This window comes from Xiphophorus hellerii, chromosome 13, assembly GCF_003331165.1.
Source record: "Xiphophorus hellerii strain 12219 chromosome 13, Xiphophorus_hellerii-4.1, whole genome shotgun sequence".
NCBI lineage: Eukaryota > Metazoa > Chordata > Actinopteri > Cyprinodontiformes > Poeciliidae > Xiphophorus > Xiphophorus hellerii.
The window spans coordinates 2,610,029-2,635,848 of NC_045684.1; the positions used below are offsets into that span (position 1 = coordinate 2,610,029).

At 38.6% G+C, this 25,820-nt stretch overlaps 1 protein-coding gene across 3 annotated transcripts in view; it reads right to left on the bottom strand.

Moving 5' to 3' along the window:
• The window catches only part of pvrl2l (PVR cell adhesion molecule related 2 like), a 341,169-nt gene that overhangs the window by 182,910 nt on the left and 132,439 nt on the right, over nucleotides 1–25,820 (bottom strand). For all 3 annotated transcript variants that reach the window (XM_032581593.1, XM_032581592.1, XM_032581591.1), the window contains exons 2-3: nucleotides 13,014–13,126; nucleotides 6,417–6,660 (exon numbers count right to left, since the gene is read on the bottom strand). In XM_032581593.1, the coding sequence (XP_032437484.1) occupies nucleotides 6,417–6,660; nucleotides 13,014–13,126 (357 nt within the window). The remainder of the gene's footprint in view (nucleotides 1–6,416; nucleotides 6,661–13,013; nucleotides 13,127–25,820) is intronic.

Sequence of the window (25,820 nt, forward strand, 5' to 3'; positions counted from 1 at the left end):
TCAGCAAAATAAAAAATAATCATGTAGAACAACAGGATCATTTAAATAGAAAATCTGATCAACGTGTGACGCCTGGTAGCGGGCCGCGTCTTCAGAGCAGATCAAACAAAAGGCTGGGGACACATATTGATGTTTCCTCCCTCTCTCCGTTTCTAAACATGGCATCAGCGCTCTACTGTGATGAAGGGCGGTCAGGTGATTTATTCTGTTATTTTCTACTTTGTTGAATGCATTGTCAAAAATCAATACATGCTTCTAGGTCCTGCGAAGGCTTGGAATCTGTGTCTCACCAGCTGCCCAGGTTCATAAAACTCTCCTCTCAGCCTGACACTCCCCTGCACACATTTACACAGGTTGTCATGAAAACATCTGTTTGCGTCTGCACTCCATGTCAACGTATAACAACACATGAATATTCAACATGGGAATCTTTTATCCTCTAATCATTGCATGCGTAATGTTTTGACAACTCATTACTGGCCTCTGGAAATGTTACCAGACAATAACTTGGGCCTGAGATTAATTTAGATAGCCTCAATGAACCATCCAAGTGTCTAAAAGGCATTAATTAGAAATAATTTTTACCATCATTGACATGCAAGAAGAAAAAAAAGCCACACGGATATTAAAAGCATCCATAGATCCCACATTTAAAGGCTATTTATGCTCAATTTAAGATTCCTTTCATGAGCATAAGCTTCCCATCTTGTGGTTATTTCAGATGTAAGCTACTAAACAAAACAAGATGAATGTTACTATTGTATTATCTGCTGGTGTGCTCTGATTCTGTCATTTTGTGTAAAATGGAGCTTTTCTAGCAATTTAGCTCATTTAATTTGAAAATCTAAAAAAAAGAAGACTACACGGTGGGACAGTTGGTAGAAAAAAAAGGTCCTGGGTTCGAATTCTGACCTACTTTTGTCTCCATGGAGTTTATATATTCTCCCTGTGCATGTGCTGGTTCTCCGACTTTCTCCCACATTACAAAAACATGACTGCTTTGGGTCTTGTTTGAGATAATGTATTAGAAAAGGTTTGATTTTAACCTTCAATAAAATTGTCCTCTTGGGGGAACCAAAGATGTTTCCAGGTATATGTAGTCTCTCCTGTAAGTTCTGGCTCTTTATCTATTTTGAATGCATTGCAGTTTAACCGAGACGATCCTGAAGGTTTTCAGTCGTTTTATGACTTTCTTGCTGGAGAAGATATGACTGGACATAAATACGTTCCAATGCCAAACTGAAAATTGGGTCTAAATGTGCAAATATAAACATATCAGCAAAAATCTCATGATTGCTAGAGCTTTACAGTGTGTCGAACTTCCAACAGTCATTGCAATTTTGAGCATGTTAAGATTACTGTGGTACAAAAATATGTAATTTGCATTCCTTGTTCTTGTGGATGATTTTATACTACCATCATGGTCGAAATAAAAAAAACCCAACATATATATCATTGTGTGCAAAATCACAATCACAAAGGACTGGATGCAAGACTTTGATGGATACAACATTTGATGTCCTATCCATTCATTGTCTCCCTATTGATAATATATTTAGCGAGTTGAGTGGGTCTTAAAGTCGCCCACAACATGAGGATTTATTTAATGACTCAGTCTTGTTTGGTGAAGTGGTCTAGTCGTAACAACTTGGTTAATCGTCAAACCTGCTCAAGTCCTGATAACTTCCTCTGCCAGTGCTCATAATGTTATGCCTCATCGGCATTGGCCTCCAAAACCTTTTATGTAATATCAGTTTGCTCAGATTTACCAGATTGTGATTTTTTGTGCAACTATAACAGCTTCTGTTTTCAGAGGAAACGTTTGTCACACTAAGAAATACCTTCAGCCACTACAGCTTTATAAGAAATTCAACCAGCAAACCAAACAAATAAATTCAAACGGGATAGTTTCTGAAAGAATTTAGCAGAAAAAAACACCATTTATTTCCCCTCAGTGAAGTCAGCTCCACTCCATTCACCTGAATGTACATTAACACCCTCGTCTGAAACAGCGGCTGTATGAACGCACATATACCAGACCTCTAATGTACTCCACTCACCCTCACCTGCAATCATATTTCTGTCTTGCTGGTTTCGCTAAATTCAATAAGATGCAATATATTTGGCTGCCACTTATTACGTGTGGTCCCCATCCAAGATGATATGCCATCAATCACTGCCACGCCAGAGATTTTTTTTAAATTCACACTCCAACAAGAGCTAACAGTATTGCCTGGCTGTGCTGCTCTAACCAATAAATGCTGTTAGGATTATGTATTCATACCAAAATAAGTCATGATACAATCGGGGAGCCCGTGGTTCAATATCCAATACAACGTAATATGATTGGCTTCCAGCAGCCGTGGGGTCTAATGTGATTGGCTCATATGGATCGCATTTCCAAGAAGATAGAATATGACTGTTCTCCAGTGACTTCGAGGTATTCAGTTTGCCAAATGCTTTCAGTCGGGCCAGGTTCAGTCTCAGGGAGTTTGGCACCGCCTCAGATCCACACAAAAAGACAACTGAGCTTTCCAGCAGGTATTTCCCAGTCTGCCTCCACTTTGTGCCAACAGAAACAGCAGTTGGGAGGCTTAGCCCAGATCCTTCTGTGCATAAGCCAGAAAATATCTCCATATTCCTTTTACAGAACCACAACAAAAAATGCATCTTCTGTGTACTTAGTTCTCTGGAACGGATATCCCTACGACCTACTGACCCTTTGAATATGACGCCACGCTCTTTAGAAAATGGCCAACTCCTCCATGACAGACGTCAAAACAACTTATACGCTCTTGTAAAGCAGGTCAAAAAACAGACAACTGCTAACATAATATCACTTCTATTTATTTGATTTCACTTTAAAAATGGCGGATGCTGCAAAAACAGACGAGGATGTGAACCAAACGTGTCATTTTATCTTAAACCTTTAATGAGGAAAGAAGACGGTGATGGATAGCAATCATCAATTATTAGAACTGACACCCGTCAGTATATTTACAGAGAACATTTTGACAAGGTAAGAAGATTAATGTTCATATTTATCATTAAGCAAAAATAGTATGATGCAATTAAATATGTCATTAAGGAGAAGCTATGGGTCTAATTATTAGTAACCCTGCAGAAAATGCCTCAAAATTTGTGAGAAGAGCTGAAAAAGCACAAACCTGATCCGGTTACACTGGTTCTGTTAGGAGGAATGGGTCAAAGTTTCAAACTACAATGAAAAACCTAAAGGATATCCAAAACATTTGGCCCAAGTCATTCGGTTTACAAACCCATTATACAAAATACAGAAAAAAGTTATGTCAAATTCTGAATTTGAAGTACAATAAAAGCTGCTTATAAATCCATAATTATTCTGGAATTTAGCCCCAAGAAATTATTTTGCTAATCCGAGCTGACAAAATTCAGGAAAAGCTTAGTCTGATTTATTTGAGACAGTGAGGGAAACAAAATATATTAAATGTTTGTGTAGAAGACAAAATATTCTTGAATTTAATATGAAAAACAGGTAAGAATTTATTCACAGCCCCCGTTTGAAAAAGTTCTTCTCGTTTGTCTCTTTACAATAGAAAAACAGCCTTTTGACCGACTGGTTCAGTGACAGAAATGACTAATAATATTTTCTCTTGCAAATTAAACCAACAAGACAGAAAACAAGGAATCAAAATCCCATCTCTCCCTGAAGAATGAGTGATGAATAAAAGCACCAGGCATCTAGAGAATATTAAACTGTCTATTCAGCTCAGGGTCTATTATGTTAGAGCGTTTGTTTCTGCAGAGTGCTGAATGTAGGAGGCTCTTGTTCTTCCAGGACTCATTTTTAATGTGTGCATGCAGCACTTCAGTGAAACAACAAAATAAACTGTTTGTTATTTAAGCACAAAGCCTTCTAATTTATTTATTTATTTATTTTTTTTGGAGATGAAAAAACTCTGGCATCATTCTCTTTTGGACAAGGCAAATGGATAAATAGTAAAAGCAGTCTAAGATTACAAAAAGAATGTGTCGCCTTTTAACACCCACTCAGTTTAAACCACAAAGACGCCAGCCTCAGTGGCATTTTTCTACTACTCCCATTATTGGCTGTAAGTGTTTGCTGCTTTGCAGTCTGCTGAGAACTGACAATGCAGAGGGTAAAAGCTAACACTGAACAAGCACTTGGCATCTTAGACTTTGCTCCTCGACACATATTGTTCACTTTAAGTATCAAATACGCTACATTTGCTTTCATAAATGTAATTTTTAAGGCACTGAAGGTTTTGAAATTGTGCAAAATAAAAAAAAAAACCCTCATATTTTCAATCTTTGAAGTATCCATCCTCTCTACCATTGGTACCAGGTCACATTTGTTCCCTCTATTATAATGGAACTTGTCTGTTCTGTCCCTGAACCGTCCCTTTAGCTATGCTGCCATGAACCATTGGACGTCTCGTGCCATATTGTCATTCTTTCCATTTCTAGCAGGAGTTCCTGCTCTGCTGCTTTTTGCTCATCATTAATCTCTCCTGTTAGATTTCTGTCCTGTTCTTGTCGGTTTCCTGTCATGTTGGAGCAGATGGTCGCCTACAGAAACTTGCTTCCTGTTAGAGTATTATATACATAATCAGGAAGGGGGACTGAATCCAACTTCTCATCACTTTCTATGGTAGATTTTTCTATTATTATTAAATGAATAAGATAATTTTATTACACTTGTATTAAAAATTCAAACAAGAAAAATATTGGTTTTTTACCATCTAACTGCAGCACTTTAGTTTCTGAAACACAAATTAACCATCAACCAACTTCCATTTATTCATATTAGTTATATATTAATTCTCAATTATTTAATCTTGTTTATTATTGCAACTGACAATACTACAGGTAATATGACAACTAGCAAACAACTAATTACGGATTGTGGTCTGTTAAAGGTAAATGACATGATTGTTGCATATTAAATTTGATCTTAAGCTCTGTTACATGTTTGGATTGAGGAGTAATAACAGGAACCTACAAAAAGTTTCTGTTCTGATTCAACAAACACCAAACGACAGCAACACTCAGGTCATTCTTTAGGAGTGAGAATATATTCCCATGTCCAAAGTGAAAAATAGTTATAGCTAGTTGTTTAGTAGATATGCATTAGTGAATAAAAGCTTCCCATATATAAATCCCAGTCTTTTTAACATTTTGTAGAGTTATGTCAAACACAAAGCATTTGTAACTGGACAAATTAGCTAATTTAAAAATACAGGCCTGGTGGTGGTTTACTTTCAAGATGGCGTCACATTGGGGTCCTGGGTAGAGCATCATGGGGAACAGTGGCATTGTATCCATTGTCATTGTAATTTACTGCCTTAATTGTTTGGACCGAGGCAGAAGGTTCTGCAGCTAACATCCTGGTGCCAGATACTCCAGAACACCTTCGGGGGTCCACAGGCTTCCACGCCTCAACAGGTTTGGGCTGTTTTTGGCAGCAGAACGGCGACCAAAGCAGCATTAGGCAGGTGGCCATGATGTTGTGCCTGATTGGTGGATGAAATGTAATAAAGGCAGCTCCCAGCGCGCATGTGTTGGGATGAAAAGGTTTCACTGCCAGAACATCTTTGGCTTTTTTTTATCTTTAATTGTTTGTTTTGCTGTCATATTTGGGTTTTAAAGTGGAGAACAGGTTCATAAAAAATTATGTTTTATTTTAAATCTTTGTTCTCTTCCTTTAAAAGAGCTTGCATCTCTGTGTAATAAAAAGGGCTACAGAAACATTTATTTACACCATGCTGCAAGTTATAATTTCTGACACACTGCACCAAATACAGAAGGAATACATATGCGCCAGTCAAAAACTAATTACAGCATATCCATTTTAAATATCTGGACAGGAAGAGGAAGACAAAATGCTGGTGAAGCTAAATCTCTGCAATCTTTGTATAAGATGTATAAGTGATACAGTAGGAAGTTCTGTAATAAAACACCTGCAGGTTATCTCATCTTCCAAATTACCCTCTGATCATATCAGATCAACACATTTTCCCAAATTACCTGAGAGTCTTCCTTCACATTCTGAAAGAGAGTTAGAGAAACCCCAGGAGTCAAATCAAGAGAATTTCCAGGAAATCCTCCTTATATTTTATGCAGCATGTTATCACGATAAACCCAGAGAAAATCTGGCAGGGCTTTAAATTTAGCCTTCTAAGACTTCAGGTCCATTGGGAACCGTTTTGTTTTAAAACGCGAAGATAAGCAGATGGCGGAGAGGAAAGATGAACAGTAAGAGGAGTTTTTCAAAGCCTTTCCAAAGCTCCGCTGACAGAAAGTACAAGTCCTGTGAAGGATTTTAGTGCTTTAATCATTCACATGTGGGCCTGACATATATTTATCCATAACTGAACGACACAAACAGCTGTTTGTGGTTTGGTATATGTACTCACCGAGCATTATGAGCGTGGTGGTTCCCTGCTCGTTTCCAGACGGGTACGTAGCGTACTCGCAGGTGTAGCGCCCAGCATCGGACATGCGCAGGTCTTTAATCCTTATGGACGGGATCCTCAGATTGTTTTGGAGAAAAATAACTCGATCCTTAAAGGCCACGTTGGGAAAACTCTGCCCATAGGTTGGGTGGTACACGGCAATGTTGTCCCTTTGGCCATCAACAGGTTCCCATATCCACGATACCTGGGAGAGCAAAGTGTTTTAATAAACACTGGAACATTAATGAGCAAATTTAAGGCAGCAGAGTGAGAATAAAAGAATGCAAAATACACAGCAGTTCAAAAAAACTGCTGTGCAATGGAAAAACCCAGTTTCATAACTTATATTTGTTTTACATAGTTAAATATGAATTAATAAAAAATGCCAACAGGCCTTTTCGGTTTTGTTTGGAGAGCAAGGACAACAGAACGGAATCACATTTAAAATGAAACATTTTATTCAATGACTAAATAGAATTTTATAGACCAATTCCCCAGCTAAACAGATTTATAGCAACCTTGATTTAAAATATGAGTTTTGGGTGCTGTGGTGGCGCAGGGGCAAAGCATGACCCCCGTATTGAGGCCTTAGTCCTCGTGGCGGTGGTCGCAGGTTCGATTCCCGGCCTGGTGAGATTTTCCGCATGTCTTCCCCTCTCTCATTACCCTGTTTCCTGTCAAACTACTTTCAAATAAAGGCCACTAGAGCCAACAAAACCTTTAAAAAAAAGAATCAGTTTTACTAAATTGTGAAATGAAAATAAAATGTTACATTAATAAGAAATCTAAATGGATGATATAATTGTTTTTTTAAAAAAAGAAGAAGAAGAAGCATCGTCAACCACCACTGTTGTTACAAAAGTAACATTTTGCCATTTTATGGTTTATTATTACAGCTTTAACTACATTGTTGCCTGCAGATCAGAGTCAGTTTCAGAGTGTGGACAGCTGACGTCAGAGAATCCAATGATTTATGTTTACATGTGTAGGAGGTGGAGAGTAAAAGGCTCTTAGCTGCTACTTCATAATCATCGAGTGGCTCCGCTTAAAGCGACACATTTCCCACTAAAATACACTGAATGGTTTATTTATCCAGTCAGCTGAACATATAATCAGAAAGACTTACCAAACCTGCCTTTCCATCACTTTCTGCACCAAGATACAGAACAGAAAGGCTACATGGATTCATGCAGATGAAATGGGAACATTTGTGTCACTTTGTTACTGTTAGATTTATGTTGGGACATATTTGTAATTTTGTGTGCAAACATTAAAGAGAACACACTAAAGAGTGGTGCTGCATTTGTGACAATGGAGTCTTATATGTAAGAGCTTGGTGACTGCTGTGTTTCAATGTCTCTGTGTGTTTTCGCATGAGGACAAAGTTCAAGCTACTGTAAATAAACATCTCTGTAAATACATAAAATGAGTCCTCAGAGAGGAATCATTGAAAATGTATACCTCTGCTTCAAATATCAGAAGTCAAGGCTCATGCCAGAATTATCTAACATAGATGTAGCCACATCATAAATAACTTCTAACTTTGAATCTCAGTTCAGTACAGCAGCAAATAGAAGTTCAGGTGCTTTTAAAACATGAAGGTAAAACTGATTTCAACTGAAGCGTTCAAACGGAATTAGGACTTGTGTAAGGTGACAGCAAGTCTTAATGGGCTAATTTGTACAGAAATCTGAGAAGTAAAACATGTCAATATTAGAATTAAAGCATATTCAATAATTCTAATAAGAGGGTCTGACCTCATTTGTGAGGAAGCCAAAAGTAGGGAAAGAGCTATTCTAATATTAGCTCACTATCTCTCCGTTTTAGCATAATGTAAAACACTAGATCCAGAGTCTGCAACTGCAACCCTCAAGTTTCACTCTCCTGCAACCTTTGGATGCGTCCTGCTCCAACTCACTTCAATCGAATGGCTGAATTACATTCTTTCCATCTCAGCAGGTTTTCTAGCGCCTGGTCATTAATTATTCGTTTGATTCAGGTGTGTTGAAGCAGAGATGGAAAAGCTGCAGGACAGTGGCACTCGAAGACTGGAATTGCATTTATTGGCTGGAAAAAGCCTAATAAGTCTCCACACAAAATATCTGGGTTGGGTTGCTCTACATGACAACCTTCAATCATCTGTCAGCTGTTTGGATTATTTGAGGGAGAGGACTTTAAGTTTCCCATTTGGATTATTCTATATAGAACAATCCAACTTGGTGAAAGCAGTAAATCTGCCATCCATAGAAACTTCAGGGACTTTGCTTGAATCTGATGAAAGAACTCTAACGACGGCGTGTACGGGACTTTGACACCAAGAACCTGACATGTGTTCACTGACATCTTCCAGATGTTGGATGGATGCATCTTATAGCTTTACTGATTCTTTTTTAGATTACTATTCCTGCCACATGTCCTCCACATTCAGTTCATTGCAGTACAGCTACAGAAATGTTAGGGTTTTTTTTTTTTAAAGAAATTACTTAAATAGATAAATTTTTGATGACACTGAAGTTGCTGAGATGCAACAAATTAGCCAAATTGTTAAGAAAGAAAAAACACTTTTGGTAAAGGGGCCATAAATCTTTTACGGGACTGAATGAAAGATTTGCTTTACTTACAGATTCCCTCTCAAGGACCATTATAAGCTTTTCTTTGTGAGATTTCTGATTGTGACAAATATCGATATCTGCAGAGACTCTGCCCTGAGGGAGAACACTGTGATGCTTTCCCACATTGATTTCATTTTTCTCTGCTGTTTTCAAAGAGACAGCCGAATATTTGCTAAAGTGGGAGTCCAGGAAGGAGAGGGAATACAGCTCATCAATACACATTTAGCAAACATCTAAACGAATGACATCTGAGGGGGAAAATAACGCAGAAACAGAGGGGGATACAAACAGGGATACAGACTCTACACCACATATCATCTCAAATTAGGAGACGAGACTCCCTGTTCATTTGTTGATTGCAGCGAAAATAAAACATAGGACTAATGAATCCATGTGCAATTTCTGATTTTGTATATGTGAGCAAATTACCTATTGATTCCAACCAGCAGCCTGAAGGCAACAGATCCCTGAAGATCCAACTGAACTAGCAAACAGCTCATTTATGCTGGAGTTTATGTATTCTATGAAATGTACTCAAAATGGGCAGAAAGTGAGTGAAAACCATCACAGCTCCTGCAGAATTAATTAGTTTGATTTGTTTACCCCTACATAGCGGCATGTTTAATATCTGATTGCTGGGTGAAGTTAATGTCAGTTTTTATAATATGGCATTCCTCTGGCTAATTGTAAAAACTGTAATGGAAACACTTTTTTGCATCACACCAGTCATGCCAGTTCGTACAAGAGCTTTTTGTATGTACTGGCCTTGTGAGCAGACTTATCCAAGTATGATATTAATTAATTTCTCAATTAAAGGAAACACAGTAATTGCAAAATTCTTACTATTTTACAACATTAGCAGGATAACAAAAAGTTTTGCATACATTTGTAAAGGAGATAACCTGATATAACCACCTGGGCTCTTCAGATGGAAAACAGTTTACTACTTAGCTTTGAACACTATACACTGTCAGGGGACCAATTCACAGTTCAGCATTTGTGGATTTTTGTGCAGGAAATAACTTCAATTTACTTGCAGAAAATTGCAGTTTTTTTGTAGAGCATATCTGAAATATTCTAAATAAAATACAGCTGGGAAATTGCAGGCATTTTTGATTGTTAGCTCCTGTAAATAATGGGAGACCATTGTAACTACAAAACTTGAGAATATACTGAACTGAAATTCAATGTAGGATTGGACATAATTAAATACATATTTTGGGATATAAATCTGTTTCATGGAAAGTACCTTTAGATTATTTTTACATAATTGATGCTTCTTTAATCTAAAATAAAATAAACTTAGGAAATGAGAGGATCGTGTATGTAATTTCATAATGAGCTTACATTGGATGTTTTTATATAAATCCATTAAATTCTGTGATGTTTAAGGTTTAAATTTGTGATGTAAGACAGACATAAATAATACTAAGTTATTTCCAGAACTTCATGTAATCAGTGATGTTTCTGTACGTGTTAACAGAGCCTGCCAATGGCCTAATATGAAGTTTATAAAACATGAATTGTTGACCAAAGCAATTATTTAGTTGACCTGTGGAACAGACTCAGACGTGTCGGACCGCTTTGTTGTCCGTAGCGCAGAGCAGCTGTTTGTTTTAGCAGCAGGGGTGGATGCATACACAGACTCACTCAGCAGAAAGAGGACATCTGAACAAAACACCAACTAGTGGCACCTTTCCATGGAGGTGTGGGCGTGTTTATTTCTGCTGTAGAACAGAAGCTCTGCAGAGCATCTGCTAGATTACATTTATTTCCCTATGATTTTTTTTTTATTCTGTAACATCAGTGCCAAAGGCTGCTGTTTTCTTTCTCATTTCTTGTCAGCAGCTCAATAGAACATTGCTGCAAATATGAATCTGTTATATAGGCAGAAAGTTTAGTAAACGCAAAGCTTTGTTTTTCTTTCCATTTAGTTGGTAGGTTGATACTCCTGGTTCTCCCTGTATTTCTTTTGTTTTTCTGTCCAACTTTTCATATGGTTAGAGCCCCGTCCATACAGAGGCTGGTACTGGTTCTGCTGGAGTCCTGGTCCTCTTAAACAGTCATTTCTCTCTGTTGCATCCGGGTTTGATCTGGATGCAACACTGTGACTTTGAAAATCTTAGATGTCATCATCATTATCAAACTGAATTTGACTTTGTGTGAATTGTTGTTAGATTGGACTGAACTGTCTACAGTATAAATAAACGTTACCAAGTATTTTTAGTTTAGTTTCTAGTGCACATGTCTTGAAATAAGACAAAACTTACAAGTAACATTTTAGGAACTTGTTCCAAGTTAATTTCTTAATATTAATTTTGAAAAAAAAGTACTAATTTAACTTATTTCACTTGTAATATGTGAACATGTTTTGTTATTAGTGAAAAAATCTGTCAGTGGAACAAGTGTTTCATCAATATCGAAGAATTATTAACCTAAAACAAGCTCCTGTTTCTTGTGGAAAGATACTTGTAAGTTAGCACACTTTAAATAGGGCAAAACAAAGTTATTTGCACTAGAAACTGGACCAAAAATACTTAGGATTGTGTTTTTGCAGTGTGCAAGATGAGATTATTTATGATATGCTGATAAAGTAAGTAATTTCATCTAAACAAAGTGAATTTCCAAATCTTTACTAATTTGACATTATTTTTCCAAAGGCATTGGGTCACCCATCTGAATCACTGATTTGCTGCATTCCAATCACTTTCATGACCAGCGAGGCATGCAGACGGCTTTAACAAACATCAGAGTGAAACACAAAGCACTGGATTCTTGATCAGCATAGATGGGCTCTCTGGAGTGATGACTCACACCTTTCCATTTGGTAATCCAAAGCATAAGTCTGCTTGGCTCTACACAGAGAGACATTCTGAACAATTTCAAGCTTCCAACTGTGTGCCAACAACTTGTGGATGTCTCCTTCCTGTTCCAACATCACTGTGCACCGGCACAGAAAGAGCAAGCGAGACTGATGGGAAATATCTTGAGAGGCAGAGAGTCCTGAACTCAGACAGAAAGAAAACCTTTCGGATGAAAAAGAACAAACTACAAGCCAGATTTTCTCATCCAACATCAGACGTATAAGTGATACAGTGATACAGAGCTTTTGTAATCAGTGTCTGATTACAAAAGCTCTGAAAAAGTGGTCACTTATTTCAAAAACAGACTGAACCTTTTGGAAGGCATTCATAGAAGAGTTGAACCTGCATTAAAGGTAACGGAGTTAAAAATGTTGTCTGGTGTTTGTTTGGCCATTTTCTTGTCTTATTGAAATTCTCTGTTTTGAATTCAAGCATTTTAAATCAAATCTTGAAAAATGATGCTATCCCAGAATGATTAGAGGTTTGTACCAAAGAATCACGATTAATATGTGGAAATTGTTAAAACAAATCAATGTTCAGAATAGTCTTGCTTAATTGTAGCTGATTAAGCTGACACTTAGTGGAAAAGACTGCAGAATACAAATTATGCTTTTAATAACAACTCACTTACAGGTTAAATAGCATTAGAGTGCAAAATAAAATAAAGAATATTTTTTGAAATCCTTAGAGAAAAGCTTAGATTCACAGAAAAAATGCTTTGTGTGAATGCTGCTGTTAAAAGGGATCCATCAGTATGTTTCCCCCTCATCCTTTGGTGCTTCATCCCCCCCACCCATTTGTTGATGGAGCCTCTTAAAGCCAGCTTTTATTCTGCTGTGGAGGCTGTTCAGGTTTCCATAAAAATCTGCTCTTTACCTCTATAAAAAGAGACTCTTTTCAACAGAAAGTCAATCTCCTTTCAGAAAAACATGTTTATTGTTGATTCTTTGAAAGTTTTTGGGAGACAGAGGAATTTTAGCCCCAAAATAATCCAGTCCTCCCTTCTTCTAACCTTTAGAAAGTCATCAAAGTCATCAAAGCCAAAGCATTCAAAGCTAAAACGTGTTGGTTTTTGTGCCAACCTGTGTGAGCTTGGTTAAACTCCCTCCATCGACGAATTCACAGCGCAAATCGACAGATTCTGTGGGATACGCCTCCAACTCTTCCTCCACTCGCACTTTCTGAGCAACAGCACCTGCAGCAAGAGAAAAGGGAAAATCAGGATTTGCAAAATTCCTCTAAATTACATTTTTAACCATTTGAAAATGACTAGTAGAGAACGAATATTGCATACGACTGGAGCTATAACTTAATTAAAGATAAAAATGTTTGGTAACAAGCCTCAGGCAGCATCTCAGCCAGTTTTCCTGCTTATTACAGTAAAAATCACTCACAGGGGGCTGACGCTAGGAGGCGAGCCTCCAGGAACGCCACGCCTCTTGGGAATTTTCTGCTTTTGATGCAAAAGCAAAATCATCTTATAACCCCAAGCAGGAAAAGTTCTGCTGAGCATCACCGGTCAAACGGACCTACATAACTTCACAGAGAACAAATAGGGAAGTCGACCTCCTTGAACATAAAGAGAGCAGCAAGACAAGAAGACAGAGTCTCAGAGCTCGGCAGGATCTGGTTTTAAAGAGCAAGTTTAGAAAAGAGGTTGAAAATGTATCACTTGTGCTTCAATTTGAGCAGAAAGACCATCAAAACCTGAAAACTGGAGAGAAATGATTCCCTTGATTAACATGCAGCTCGGTTGTGCGACTGAAGGAAAAGTTCCAGATCATGATGGATCTCCAGTGGAATCTCCTATTGGGAACATCCAGATTACAGTTTTATTTTTCCTTTTTATTTGTCAGAAAATCAAACTTTGTCCCATTTTTCAAATCTTTGGACTTCGGAGATGCGTTTTCTTTTTTCTGAGCTCTTCTCTTGCAGATGTTCTCTTCTGGTTATTGGGCTTCAGAATAGATAAATGTGGGTCGATCTGTATGTCTTCATGGACTAGGCCATCTTTTGCTTTACAACAAGAATTTTATTCCAACCACTTAATCTAAAATAGCTGTCCATGGATAGATCCTGGCCAGTCTCTCTCTTCCATCAGGAAATAATTGGGGATGTTTCGATCCAGTATTGATAGGAAATTGGTCGATATACACCAAAAACTTGGATTTTATCGGACTTCATCTAAAATGTCCGATAGAAGCAAGCCGACAGAAACACTCCGCTTCAGCATTTCGCTCCACTAAATAGTCCGCCCCAGCATTTCCCTCCAGCAAATAGTCCGCCCCAGCATATCTATCCATCCGCGCATGAACAGGTCAGGTGACCACAACAACAGTGTTTGCTAACAGAGAAGCAGATGCTACACTACTGGAACAGAGCCAATGCAGGCGCTGTGGCAGTACTTTTCACTTAAGACCGAAAAAGATGTTACAGATGAGCGGAGTGTAAAACTTGTCACGCACAGAATCAGGGAAGTTTAATTAGACAAACCTCGCCGCGCATTGGAAGTAGCGTCACAAAAGAAAACGGCAAGACTTTCGTAAGACCACTGAAGAAAAGAAACAAACCTCTGGCTTCTTCAAACTACAAACTCTTTCAAATTGACGTAAGAACAATCCTTCACATTATTGGAGCGCAAAACAAGAGAGAAAGGCTCTTTAGCACACCGTCAGTTATCATTAACGACAGCAACAAATAATTGACAGCGCAGCATGTCTTCTTCTTTTATTAATGGCGGTTGGCAAACAACCCTTTAGTGTACAGTACCGCCACCTACTGGAGCTCAGAATACCGAAATACCTATCTTAAAAACAACCTTCACATTATGCTCTTATTGCTAAAAATGGAGATGAAGCAGTAATTTAGCTAACTAATTATCTATTTCTCTATTTATCTCTCTTACTTCTGTTTACAAATTCTTTCTTAATATACATATTTTAAACCTCCGCTTACAAGCTGGTTATGACCCATCAGCATAAAATGCAAATACTCAAAATGTCTTCCTGGTTTAAGATTTTTTATCAGTTTATATTTTGAGTTTGTAAAAAATAGAATAGCATCACAGTTCTCCTGGGAAACCGAATTTAATTAGTTAAAGTTGGCCTAAGTTGCTTTTAGTGTTTGAAGTCGACATTTTCTAATCTAGTTCTGACAGAATTTCTAAATAAATTTGATGTAGAGGATCATCTAAAGATCTAAATGCAGAAAGGAAACAAAATTCAGCTAATATTCAGGCAAATGCTGAGAAAAAAGTACCAGCAATCACATTTAATGCTTCCTTTCTGTGTTTCCACCTTGTGCTAAATAAATTCATCATAATCTGACATTAATTGTTGCTGGCTTTAAACAATAGCCCATAATTATATGAATTAATCCTCATCAGGAAGTTTCTAACCAGCAAAACTAATTGCTGCCTCTGCCCTTTGTTCAGAAATAACACATGTTGCAGAAACACAGTGTGTGTACTTCCTAAGATTAATGCACCGTAATGAACTTGTTACACTTTAAATTAGAAAAGGAAGAAAGAAAGTTACTCAAAGAGATAATGAAATAAAAGCAGAAAGAAAGAGGAGGAATAAGAGGGGAAAACAGAGAAGTTGTAATCCTTTGTGTGTGTGATCCGGTCCAACAATCTGCCAGCATCTGGGAGAATAAAAGCCACATTTTCTGAGGAGGCTTTCATTGTTTGGGGATGACAGTCAAATCCCTGTTTTTGTTTCTCACTTCAGTAACTTTTACAGTAACTCTGGGCGTCTTACTTTCTGTTTCACCCTGCTTCTCTGACCTCATGCGGAGACCCTTCCCCCCTGCCACCAACCCTCTGCAGACCCGGTATCAAATCCAACCAGGGTCTCTTCTCCTGCAGTTCCCCTCTCAGCCTGCCTCTGGGCCTATAAAGATAAAATTCTAGCTCTGAGCCGGCCCTCTCGCTCTCCCTGCAAGAAAAGGGGATAAGCGCTCGCTAACTGCTCGCTAACCCCGGGTGGTTCTGCTGAAAAAGCCTCTTAGTGTGCGAGGGATTGATTAGGACAATAAGTTACAAGCAGCTGCACGGAGGTGAACGGGCCGGGGAGGATTTAGGCGGCAAATCAGCTGTAAAACACAGTCACACAAACAAAGAAAATAGAAGCAGAAGTGTGCACGTGTGCCTCAGGCGATGCCGGGTTACGCTGGATTTACAGCATGCATGTAGCCGCGTGACTACAAATATGTGGAAGAATGAGGATATTTTTTTTTTTTTTCACCGTGAAGTCATATGCATGCTTAGCCTTGTTGCTGCATGCATAAATCAGAGCATCTCACTGTAATGTCAGTAGATGAGACCGACTCAGACAATGAAGCTCAGTCTTTACCCTGAGGGGGCAATAAGGCTCCCACTTTCATATAATTCACACAAACACATAAAATCAAACTTTCACTTTTTAACCAGGTTTTACACAAAGAACCAAGATTGCATCAGCTTTTTATATTTCCTCTTTCCTCTCAATTAGCTCATCAACATAAATCTTGCTAATCCCATTAAACTGATATGAAAATCCACACACACCAGAAACACAAAAACAGGCACGAACTTTTAGATTATTTGCAGATGTCAAAAATGTATTTATAGCAAAAAATAATAAGAGAAAATGTGCTGTAACGTGGGGAATAAATGGTGAGAAATAAAGCAGCTAGATATTAAATATTCAAAAGAATCTAGGAGTGAAAAGTCAGGAAAAGTGTACAAGAAGCTGGAAGGAAGGAAATTACAGACTGATAAATGCAACAGAATAAAATAACAGCACAAAAAGAAAGTGAGGAAAAAGACTTATTAATGTAAAGGGGTTAAAGTTATGACTAAGGCAGGGAGAGCCTGTAGGCAGAGAAGACTCAGGGGTGAAGAGACAGGAAGTGCATTTGTAAATGGTCAAAAAGAAGAAGCAGAACGGGATGAAAGTTAAAAGGTGGAAAGAGACGATTAAGTTCCTCAAACTAAACTCCAGAACAAGATCAGGACAGAGAGGTTTCTTATTATTTATATATTCATACCAAACCAGCTGTAAAACATTGTCCTTATTAAAGTGATAACGCTTGTTTTCTCTGAAAAATGATCATTTCATAAAAATCCATTTCCTGGACATTTGAAAATGAATAAAGTGAAGGTTCAAACGGCAGGTGGGGGAGGAAATGGAAATGCTAAGTAAGAAATGAGGGTATAATATTTGCAAAGCCGACTACAGAAAAAAGAGCTGAGTCCTGGACTAGACATGTTTAAACGCAGCCAGTTTTAAAATGCATGGCTTACCACATTGTTACAAGTCGTGCTCGTCATTTGAGATTTATTACTCCATCCCCTGCAATAATGCCCACAGTTAAAGAAAGACTGTGTTGGCTGCTCCAGCTCCCTGTCTTTCCGGGTAATTTGACCCGCTGGACCTGCCGTACTCAGGGATCTCAAGAGCTTCACAGACAGCTGAGCTAGATCTCCATATTTCAAACATAATTTATATCTCTTGACCATAGGGTAGAGTTGAAACAGCTTCAGGCTCAGCACTCTCTTCACTACAGCAGACCAGATAGACTGATAAAGCTCCAGCAAATTATTACCTTAGAATGGGTTTATGATTCCTCATGCAACCCTAGCACAGTCTTTAAACACGTAAGCTAGAGGCAAACTAAAGGTGCATTCACACCAGCCCTGTTTAGTCCACCACTTTAATTGAAATCCAGTTCACTTGCCCAGAAATTCTGATTTGTTTGGGAAGGTGTGAATTCGTAATTGAACTCTGATGTTGGTCCACCTACAAACCTCTGCCTCAGCTTGGTTGAAGTGAACTCTGGCGCGGTTTGGGTGCATATGTGAATGCCAAGGGGACCGTAGACTCCTCCACAATCAGGAAAAGAATGATAGCGCAGGGAATTGTGGGTAAAAACAACCAAAAGAAATGGGAAAGTCTAGTGCCAGTGAGAAAAATGGCTTGTCTTCTTACCAACGATGAAAAAGAAATCCTGCTATCACTAAAATCCGATTTCATTTTTGTTTATGTTTCATAAAGAAGGAAGTTGCACTCAGTGTCTTTTTCAGAGGTTTTTGTGTTGCTTCTTTCAGCAGTTGTTGGTGCAGCGCCATCACAGGTGAGGAGGGGAACAAGTTAACAAAAGGTTGGGTCGTTTGCCATAGCGCAGTGTGAAAAAATAACAGACTCTTTATGATTGTCATGCAGAACTCTAGATGGAAACTTTATTTCTCTCGGTACGAAGCCAGTGGCTGTCGTCATTCAGCTTTAACAATTGAAGTCTGTAATTCAACAAAGACAATTATTGGAAGAAGGATCTTTGTCAAATGAAATCACTGGCTGCCTTTATGCTTTTCAGAAAGAAGGTTAAACATATGCACGACGAGCTATTGGGGAAATTGGTGTCAATGCACCTCAATAAACCTTATCTATTCAATCCTTTCCATTATGACCCCGATGATCCCACAATTTGCCTCCTATTCTACTGTTGCACGCTGCAGCTTCAGCTACACGGAGTGGAAAGTCGAAGAGGGGAGGCGGTTAAATGAATGGCCATACTCTGCCTGCCTCCCTACGCTCCGGAGAGATGAATCACACTTAATTGACATTTAGAGGCTTGTGGCATTTGCCTGTTTATGCGGCGCTTCCCCGTGTAGACGGCGTGCAGTGTAAACAGGAGGAATATGCTGATGGGGTGCTCACTCATCCACATTAACATCCAAATCACATACTAATAGAAGGCAATGATGCACAGCTGTTTTGTTTTGGAGGGTTTTCTCCCCCCTGTCAGCCTGTCACCATGTCACTAGTGTCAGATTATATCTGGGTGATTTCCAGCAGCTGTCAAATGACAGAAAGGAATAAATATCTGGATCAAACTGAAGCTACAGCAGGCAGTGTAACATGCATCTAAATGGACTGAGAATTTCATAGGATTTTAATTTGTTCCTCTAACTAATTGCATCAGATTTGTGGAGAAAAAAAACCTCCATCCAGGGGCCCTGTGTTCAAATATTTCTTCCGCTTCACTTCATTTTGTTTCATGGATTTTGCTGTTCAGCTGCAACCATCTCCACAAAAAAGCCCAAAGGTGTTCAGTTGGAATCCGTTCAGGCAACATTCTTGGCCAGATTTTTTTCTCTCTTCAGAAACTCTTGTGTGAATTTTGGCAGCGTGCTTCAGTTGGTTATCAGAGTGCAGTATTCCTCTTCTGCCAAGCTTCTGCAGAAGCATTTAGGAGTTTTCATTCTGCTGTATCCTCAGGCATTCGGGTTGCCATGGATACAGTTCAGAGTGTCAACTCTTCAGCACATGTTTTCACTCCTGTGGTCCCACAGTATGACACTCCCACCTCTTCGCTTCAGAGGTTGTGGGGATTTATTAGAATCACAGTTTTGTGAGAATGTCACACAAACATGCAAAAAATGTTGACTCATGTTTAAAAAGCTTCTGATGTCATCACAAAACAGTTGGAATTATGGGATTTAATTACACAAAGTCAAATTATAGTTACCAATAAGGTCACTTTAATTATGTGCATTAGGGTAAAATGGGACTGAATGTAGAGACATATTGAATAAATCTGAATATACATAAACATTGTTTCCATTAAGTCCATATTTCTGTATTAAAAATACATAATATGTAATATTCTAATCATGTCGTGTTTTCATTAGCTGCAAGCAGAATAATTAACAGAGAAAAAGGCTTGAAAACATCAGCCTGTGTGGAATTAATCTGTCTGTGTTTCACTTAGTGATGGAGTTACTGAAATAAATAAGCTTTCTAATAATGTTCTAATTTATTGAATATGTCTAAACATATCACTTTTCTGATTTTTAAATGAAATAATTGTATTGTTTTTCTATGAGTCCAGTAATGCATCACTGTGTTTAAAATCCCACAACAATGCTTTGTGGCACAATCTGTAAATTTTGAAAACGACACTGTGGGTTAAAGAAGGTCTGGATGAGAACACTTGTTTTCCCATCTAAGATGCTTTTTCAGTCACTATGAAGCCTGAAAAGTAATTGGTAGTTTGGTTGTTCAGCTAAAAGAAAAGACCATTTCAGTTTCAATAGCGGCAGGATTGGCTACTTTTCCTCTCATCACATCTCTGTGTTCATCCAGCAGTAAAACGGCGTCTGCCTCGGCAGAACGGGCCGCTACACGGGGGTTAGCCGTGCAATCATTTGACTCCATCATATCTCTATCCAGCAGCTTTTTGCCAGTCAGGAGTAACTGCAGGCTGACGACCGACGTGGCATCTTTAAACCGAGAAACAGCTGTGGAGAGCGTCGGGCAATCAGGTTTAAACGGAGCTCCAGGCCATCAATACGAGTGTGCTGTTAGAGCGTTTCGGTCGCTGATCCCAGGGGTTGTGTGGCTCATCTTTTGGAGAATAAAAGTGTTTCAGGTGAAAGTGGGGGGGATGAAAGTGAAGATGCAGGTGACAAACATAACTCTAGCAAGATGCTCTGCAGATTATTTCTGACCTTCACACACAGGAAGCCATCGACTCCATTGTTGGTGTAAAAATATCCTTTACATGATTATCTGGTGATGCATTTAATTCATCTTCATTTTGAAATGTAATCCTGGAAACAGAGGACCACAAAGCTTTGACGTATTCCACACAAGGAACAGGCTATAAACAGACCAGCATCCATTCAAATCTCCCATTAATGTCATCCAGATAACTGTTCAAAGGTGGCATGAATTAGACAGGAAGAGCTGCAGGACGGCTGCTGTCGAGTGACTGTCTCATCTACCCCTCACTGCAGAGATGAATTACCGGTAATTGGCATTTGACAGCTCATAATCATCGCATTTTGCTGCGGCTCTTACAGGAACAGGCCACTGATCAACAATGAGGTGGAGGGAAAGGAGAAAGAGGAGATTAGTTGTCACGACGATGGCTTTGGTTTGCAATAAAAAAAGAGAAAAGCTTTGCGTTCGCTGGCAGTCAAAAGCTCCTGGCATCTGTGAACGTGTGAGGATTTTAGTTTTGTTTTTTTTTATTTCCACAATGATGCTAATGGAGCTCAAATTAAGCCCAATAACCATCATTCAAACCATCTGAACAAAAGCAGAGAATTTCAGTCATTGTCTTGAATTTAGTGGTGCAGCAATTCAGCTTCGGAACCCCAAGCTTGGTTTTATTATTTTTATTTCAAATGAGTAAAACTGTATTCCAAGTTAATGCTTACACCTATTAAACAAGAATTAGCCCAATAAAAGCAGAACAATCACATCTTTTTACTTTTGGCCTTGAATTAGTCAACGCCCAAGATGGGAAATTTCTTCCAAACAAATGTTTCATCCCCCCAGAACACAGACTGATTGAATAATTACGATAAAACCCAAAACGCTGCTAACTCTTTATCAACATGCCAAACTCATGATTTAATATGCAGAGTAGTTTCTCAAAAACAGACTCCTATGAGCTCCTCCTATGAGGAAAAACAAATTGGAACATCATATTAGTTTTGCAGAAAATGCATGAAAGTGCTCTAAAACTCTTTCTTATAGCACAAATGAAGGAATATTGTTTATTAAAACAATACTTATTCCTCTTAGACCTCGTCAGATTAGCAGAGGTGTCTCAAAAATCGGACATTTCAGATCTCTGGTCAGGAAACTCCACTGATCATTCAGGCAAGACTATCCTTCCTCCCAGGTTAATACTCTCCTCCCTGTAATGTTTACAACCACCTAGTAATACATCAGAGGGAGATTTTAAAGAGAAAATTGCAAAGTGGGAAGCATTGCCTGCAATCACCGTGGTTTGTTGTTAAATATTCAGTGGGATTTTGTCCCTAGTGTGACTTTAAAGCTTCTTTTATGAGCTGCCTCTGCGATGGAAAAACAGAAAGAGGTGAGTGTTGATGCAGATCTTTTATGTGTTCTGCAGGAGTAAGACCTTCAGTTGAGAATTTAAGATGAGGAAGAAAGAATCTCAGTTGCACCATAATCTGCAATTTCATCTCATGAACAATGCATAAAATTTGACAAACTGATTCAGAAAGAAGAGAAAGTGAAGATGGTTTTGCCTTTTAAGGCCAGCGCTCTGTTAATGTGCAGCTGGCAGCTCCAGTAATTGGTTTGTTAACACTGTGGGTGGCTTTTCTGTTACCATGTCGTCAGCTGACAACCCACTGGCTCTCAGGTATGTTGATTTTTTTTTCCAACTGGAATTGAAGTGTTTCATAGCCCACTGTGGGCTGAGAAAATAATCCGACCTGTGGGTTTATAAAACCTCTTCATAAAACCTTTCTGCATTGTTTGTGAAAGTGCTCCACGGACAGGAAGCCTGCTGGGTTCTATTTCTGAAAACTTAGCATGTTTTTTTTTATTTTTATAGATGCACAGCATTCACTCACCCACATGATAACAGCAGTAACACCATCCTGCAGACGCAGTGTGTAAATGATCTGTTAAAATGTGAATCACCAGTAATTGGTGTTTCACATGAAACCTCTGATGTTTCAAGTTAAATCAAGGTCTTTTTTGATGATGCAGAAAGAACTGAAGACATTCTGCTACATTTAGGTTCAGAAGTGACATTGAGGCCATGACACTCCACACAAACGCAATTCTACGCATAATGAGTAGGCGGAAGATGTGCAGCTGAGCTAAATGTTAGAAACTACAGGGCAGATTAACATGGAGAACCTTTAACAGGTTCCTGTTAGAGCTGACAGAAATAATCACGGTTAATCACAATGTCATGGTCTCCATGTTTGCAGCACAGTTATTAAAAACAACTTTATTCTACAAGCATAGACTGGTGAGTGGCAGCTTCATCTGCACAGCTCTGGCAAAGTTGCCAAAGTTCGAAACAATGAAAAATATTCAAACATGCAGTCAGATTTTCACATACAAACAAGAATTTGGTGCACAAGCTTTAGTTTATTGAAGATTTTTTCTATGGAGTGAAATAATACTAACAGAGTGAAATATATGCATCATAGCTAAGATCTGAGGAAGTAAAATCGAACCGTTCCCCTCAGATGGAACGATGGAGGTTAGGATGCTCAGGTACAACCGGAGGCTCAAACCAGCGAACTAGACTAAGAACTAGACTTAGTCTAGTTCACTGGTTGACCAAGAAACAAAACCCAGCTCCTTAAATGATGCTGGACTGAAAATAACTCTCTACATAGTTATCCAAAATGCTTATCTAAAAACGTTATGTCAGCATGCTTATCCAGAATGACATGAAGTAAGTTTAAATGAGTCGTGATCAGGCTGTGAAAATGGGAACGCAGAGACACGCAGCGTAGCAGCTACATGGACGTCAGATATGGAGAGATTCTTCAGCAGCAGAACAAAGAGTTGGATATTTATTATTCATGATATTTATTAATGTGCGTCAAACCTGCTGGTTTCAACCTGTAAGTTCTAATTTAGTGTGTTATATTCAATATATTTAAAGATATTAATGCTTGAATATTAATGTTAAATGCTCCTTAAGGCTGCTGAGCAGGGGTGTAGCCAGGAAGTCTTTAAAGCGGGCTCAGTGGGGGCCAGTGAGGAAGCAAATATGAAGACCAAAGCAAATATCAGACTCACAACATGAAAGTCAAAGATTGACATAAATATAAATACATAAAGCACAAAAAAATATTCTAATTGAAGCTATTTATCTTATTTCTTAAGTTATTATTCATCAAAATGATCCACTTTCTCACCGGGGGGATTTGTTGGGTGACCTAATTTGTGGTTTAGGATATTTGTCAGAGCAGAGGAAAATATTTTGTATAAAAAATTTTCTTTTTTTCCCAAATTATTTTAACAAATCATTGTAGTAATACTTGTTTCTTTTTAGAAGTTGGGTTTTTATGTATGTATGCCATTTATATCTACCATGTTTAAAGTACAGTATAAGATATGAAAATGTTAGGTCACTATAATACCCTCAAATAAATAGATATGAAAATAAGAGTTGAAATAAATGACCAAAAAGAAAACGACACTCCTAACAGAAATTCCTGCTCTGTTTCTGTCTCATCTGCGTAGAAAAACTCAAACTTTCTCTGACATACTGTGGAACAAGTAGCCTCACATGGTCAGAATTCATTGAAGCGGCTGCAGCACTGGTGAAATCTCACAAACGTGAACTTCCTCACAAGCAGAATGAATTCCTCATGCGCCAGGGAGCAGCCAAGGAAGATTTTAGGAAAGAAAAATACAGCAGGATAAAGGCTTTATCCAGCATGCGGCTCTACAATAAAGGCATTTTAGACTGACTCCATGTTCCGGGCAGACAAACATGCAACAGATTCATCGTGTTCTTGCTGTTCTGCCTTTAAAATTGGCACCGACACATAGAGGTGCAGAGTGAACATTTGATGGTTACGTCCAGAGGCCTTTCTCACAAAGCAGAATTCCTGAGTTAACTGCATATCTTTGATGAGTGAAACCCAGAACATCCTTCAAAGCTGGAACATGGTCTGAAGTTTAAAAAAGGAGCCGCGCTGGGAATTAAACAGAACCCAGGTAACTTTGAAAGTTCGGCTTTCAGAAAGGGGCCCCTGCAAAGGCTTGAAATGAGTAACAAATTCAGGACATAAAGCAGCTCCAGACACTTTTCTGGGATTATTTTTCCCTAGATGTTGCTGTTTTGGACGACATAAACTTGGAACTGTGATAGGTGGTTTATTGGCAGGTGAAGATAAAAGCTCTGCATGTTGGCATACGTCTCCTCAGCTAACGCATCAGGAGGAGGGCGGAGCCTCATCACTCTGGGATTCATTTCTACCTCCACGAGGAAGAGCTCCAGCCGAGGAGCTGAGGTTAAGGGCAGCCGCCTCTGTGAAGCTCAAACACATTTAGACTTTGCAGCTTCTACTTTACAGCAAATATTCAAGAGGAAATCAATGTCGAGATCGGTCACGTGTTTGGGCAGAGGTGGTTGTATTCTTTGTCAACAAGGACAAAAAAGTTAAAGGAGCCATGCCAGCAGTCAATCCGACCTTCTGTTACAGTTTTCTTTGTATTTGCATGCTTTGTGTGTGCAGTTCCATCGTACGCCTCAAACAATCGACGTGCTTCAACGGCTCGACGCACTCAGGCTGCTGCAGAGATCAAAAGCCAGCGAGAGATTCATCAAAAAGGAAAAAAGAAAAGGATCAAGAAGGAAGAGATGGAGCAGGGAACAAACTAGATGGTTGTCTAATTTTGGTGGAAGGGCAAGCGGAGACAAAACGGCATCTGGAGCATCAAAGATGAGGAAGAAAATCTGAAAATTCACAAAGGAATCAAAATATTATTTCAGCAAAGCAAATGTTTCTAATATCAATCCGGTTCATTTTTATTCTCCCCAAATACATCACAGATTGCTCTTCTGTATTTATCAAACTGAAAAAAAGAATCAAACATCTTCTAATATTTGATCTGTAGATAACCAAACAAAGGAAGTTAAAGGAAAATTGTCAGATTTGATCTCTGGCGGATTGAATGAAGCATATCACAAAGCAAAAAAACAAAAAAAAAATCTGTTTTTCATAAGTATGTTGTTCTAAAGTGTTTTAACATGAGATGGTTAAACTTCATCAATGACCTTCTGTTGCTGCCCATCGATGCCGTTTCTGAATTACTTGAAGATAAAGAAATATTATTCACAGGTAGAAGATATTTAAGACAACAGCTAATTTTCTCTACCTCAGGCTCTACAGGCAACACGGTCGATGTTGAGCTTCATGACAGAAAAAAGGAGTTGAAGTGAAAATGAAACCTGAAAGAAACACAAAACTCCTGGAACTAGTAACATAAGAAAAACCATCAAAAACGCTTCCCAAACATAAAGCACGGTGGTGGAAGGGTGATGACTCGTTTTGCAGACGCTCGACACCTGGCTGTCATTCAGTTGACCATATTCAGTCAAAC